General features: G+C 42.2%; 1 protein-coding gene across 1 annotated transcript in view; it reads right to left on the bottom strand.

The window, feature by feature from the left end:
- Window positions 1-2,068: 2,068 nt before the first annotated feature.
- LOC112219756 overlaps window positions 2,069-2,994 on the bottom strand; it is a 466,516-nt gene continuing 465,590 nt past the window's right edge. The window contains exons 12-14 of the mRNA XM_042300493.1: window positions 2,454-2,595; window positions 2,260-2,356; window positions 2,069-2,186 (exon numbers count right to left, since the gene is read on the bottom strand). Of these exons, the coding sequence (XP_042156427.1) occupies window positions 2,113-2,186; window positions 2,260-2,356; window positions 2,454-2,595 (313 nt within the window). The 3' untranslated portion in view covers window positions 2,069-2,112. The remainder of the gene's footprint in view (window positions 2,187-2,259; window positions 2,357-2,453; window positions 2,596-2,994) is intronic.

The raw sequence follows: 2,994 nt of genomic DNA on the forward strand, positions 1-2,994 counted from the left end.
GGTTATATCAGCTTAAGGTACTCTGTAGCCACGTGTGTGTGGTGTCCACATCATCCCTCTAGGTTATATCAGCTTAAGGTACTCTGTAGCCACGTGTGTGTGGTGTCCACATCATCCCTCTAGGTTATATCAGCTTAAGGTACTCTGTAGCCACGTGTGTGTGGTGTCCACATCATCCCTCTAGGTTATATCAGCTTAAGGTACTCTGTCTGTAGCCACTTAAGGTACTCTGTAGCCACGTGTGTGTGGTGTCCACATCATCCCTCTAGGTTATATCAGCTTAAGGTACTCTGTAGCCACGTGTGTGTGGTGTCCACATCATCCCTCTAGGTTATATCAGCGGTCCTAGGAACTGCCTTGTTCAGGGGCAGATTTTTACCTTCTAGGCTCAGGGATTTGATCTTGCAACCTTCTGGTTACTAGTCCAACGCTCTACCCACCTGCCAGACCAAGATTGAACTCGTATAATATTATAAATAAAATGCACTTTCAATAAAGCGTTTCACATTCTCCACTGGTTGAAATACTATCCTGTGTCCTCAGATTAATGGAGTTAGATATGCATATGTTTTTTTCCTGTATATATGAATTACAAATCAATCATGTTTAGTCTATTGTATAGTTAGAATGTGTAATCATTGATATCCCAGGAGCAGTAAACACTGAAGTGTATAATTGTAATACATACATGCAGACACCGCATCGTTTGATATGACTGAAAGTGTCTGTCATACCAGAACCACACCTTTATTTGCCAAGGAAGAGTACATGATCGGTGAATATATTCAATGTACAGGCTAAAAGATGGGAATCTCATACGTGGTATTAACTAAAATGTGTATATAGGTCTTGCATCCTTGGCACAATAAAGGTATATTCTACTCTAGGCTTCATTAATGCCATTCAGACTTGAGGTTCATTGATTGGTATGAATATTAGTTCAGAACTACGTTTTAGGGTCCATACCCAGAGCGGCAAGAGTTATTTTTAATCCGACTCAAGCAAGTAAATAGCTAGCCATGTTACTTTAGCTGCATTGCAAGGCAAGCTTACAATTGTGCAGTCAATGCTTTAGCCAGCTAGATGCTTTACAGCCACTGTTTCACAAGACAACATCCTGGTTTGTTGGTTCTCAGGAGTCCCTGAAAGACAAATTAATTCTAACACTAGCTAGTCTGAACTTGCTAAATAGAGATTAGCTAGTTAACTTGCTAAAAAAATTTAGCCATTTCTCTACATTATCACATTCCTCTCAAATTGTACAAAAAGACAACTTCCATCTGTTTTGTCAGCAATCTTCGTTGAGCGCCACAAGGCAAGGGTGGCTCGTGTCAAAATTAGTCTGGTCATCCCAAAGCCTTGGGACCCAAATGCATAATGATTGCGCAAACTCCCCCTTGTGGTGGTCTGGAGCAATGAAACCGTCCCACGGTGCAAGCTCGCAACTTTAAGGAGTGTCTTCAGTCCCCGCTGTTCCGTACGGTGTGTGTTGAAATCTTATCCTGATGCGGAATAGATTGCAACGTATTCATGGCTCTACCTTCGTAGTTCGGACTTGGAGATTGTGAAGAGATGTCTTGTGGGGAATGCATGGGTGTCCGAGCTGTGCGCGAGTTTAAAACAGACAGCTCGGTACATTCAGCTTGTCAACACTTCTTACACAAACAAGTAGCGATGAAGTCATGCTCTTCCCATTTGAGCCATGAGTGATTGACATGCATATCATTGAAGAAGAAATGTCCATATTTGGATGGAAACCAAGCTAGTGAGAGGTATCAAGGAAAGTTGTAATTTCAGTTGAAAATTACCAACACTGCATCCAACCACAGCCCTGCTGGTTTCACTTTGGCAAACCACCATCTGCTATAACATTGAGTCAGTTCATCCTACTGGACAATGGAAAGCTTTTGTTTCGTCACCCATTGTTTGTCCTAGACGGGAAATTGGTGTGCAACACTTATCTCCCTCCGGTGGATGGTTCTGAGTTCCATGCTTACAAAAGGGTTGATTGATACATGTCAGATGACAAGCCTACGACATGGTGTTAAGGTAGCTCCAACGGTTAGGATTGTTTTATATAGAACACTTTATTTGACATGTTAGAACAATACATTACACCCAAAGAATGTATCCAGAAGAAACATATACATGACGCTCCTCAAAGAGGTCTTTGACGTGTCGTTGACCTGTTGAAAGAGAGCGAACCTATTAGTTCAGTTATGGTCTGCCAGGGTCTGAAAAGCATAAAACAAGACCTACCTCTTTTCAGGTTGTCCTGATTCACACATTGTCCACTACAGGGGCCGCCAGTGGGACTACTGGCATCACAGATGACCACATCACAATGGACAAAGACCTAGGAATCAAAGATTTGATGGTGTCAGTTTTTTTAAAGGGATGATTGCCACTCACAAAATTAAATTAAATAAAGATTGTTGGGTGAACTTTGTTACCTGGCCACTCGGCTCAACCGCATCATCGGCGAAGGAAAACATATAGGCCTCAAAGCGTTTGACGTGAGGGGGGAAGTGGACCCTGGCGTCAGCTTCTACCGGGTGGAAGACCACACGGTATGGATCCTCGGGGTTCTCACAGCTGCCAGTGTAGAGAGAGCGACTAAGTTATGAACAAGAAAACGCTGCAAACCCCAACCGCCTTGTGGTGGTGTCATTACTGTCCTGTGAGGATCAGATCAATTTACAGCAGAAGTGGGTTCTTTCTCCCCCTCCAGTATGAACTAAAGGAATGTTTTTGCTAACAGGCTTTACCCAACAATCACCTTTGTCTTGAAAAAACATATTTCATATACAATGTAAAGGCTAGAGACGTCCTACCTGTAGAGTAAGCACGTTTCTAGTAAAAATAAATATCAAACCAATATGACATTCAATAGCCTGACCAGAAATATGAGTATTCATTCGTGTTAGAGAAACTCCCCTAGAAAAGCTAATCTGAGTGCATAAAAGGAATGGTAACAGAAATTAACATTAGACC

The sequence above is a fragment of the Oncorhynchus tshawytscha genome, linkage group LG18 (assembly GCF_018296145.1).
Source record: "Oncorhynchus tshawytscha isolate Ot180627B linkage group LG18, Otsh_v2.0, whole genome shotgun sequence".
Classification (NCBI taxonomy): domain Eukaryota; kingdom Metazoa; phylum Chordata; class Actinopteri; order Salmoniformes; family Salmonidae; genus Oncorhynchus; species Oncorhynchus tshawytscha.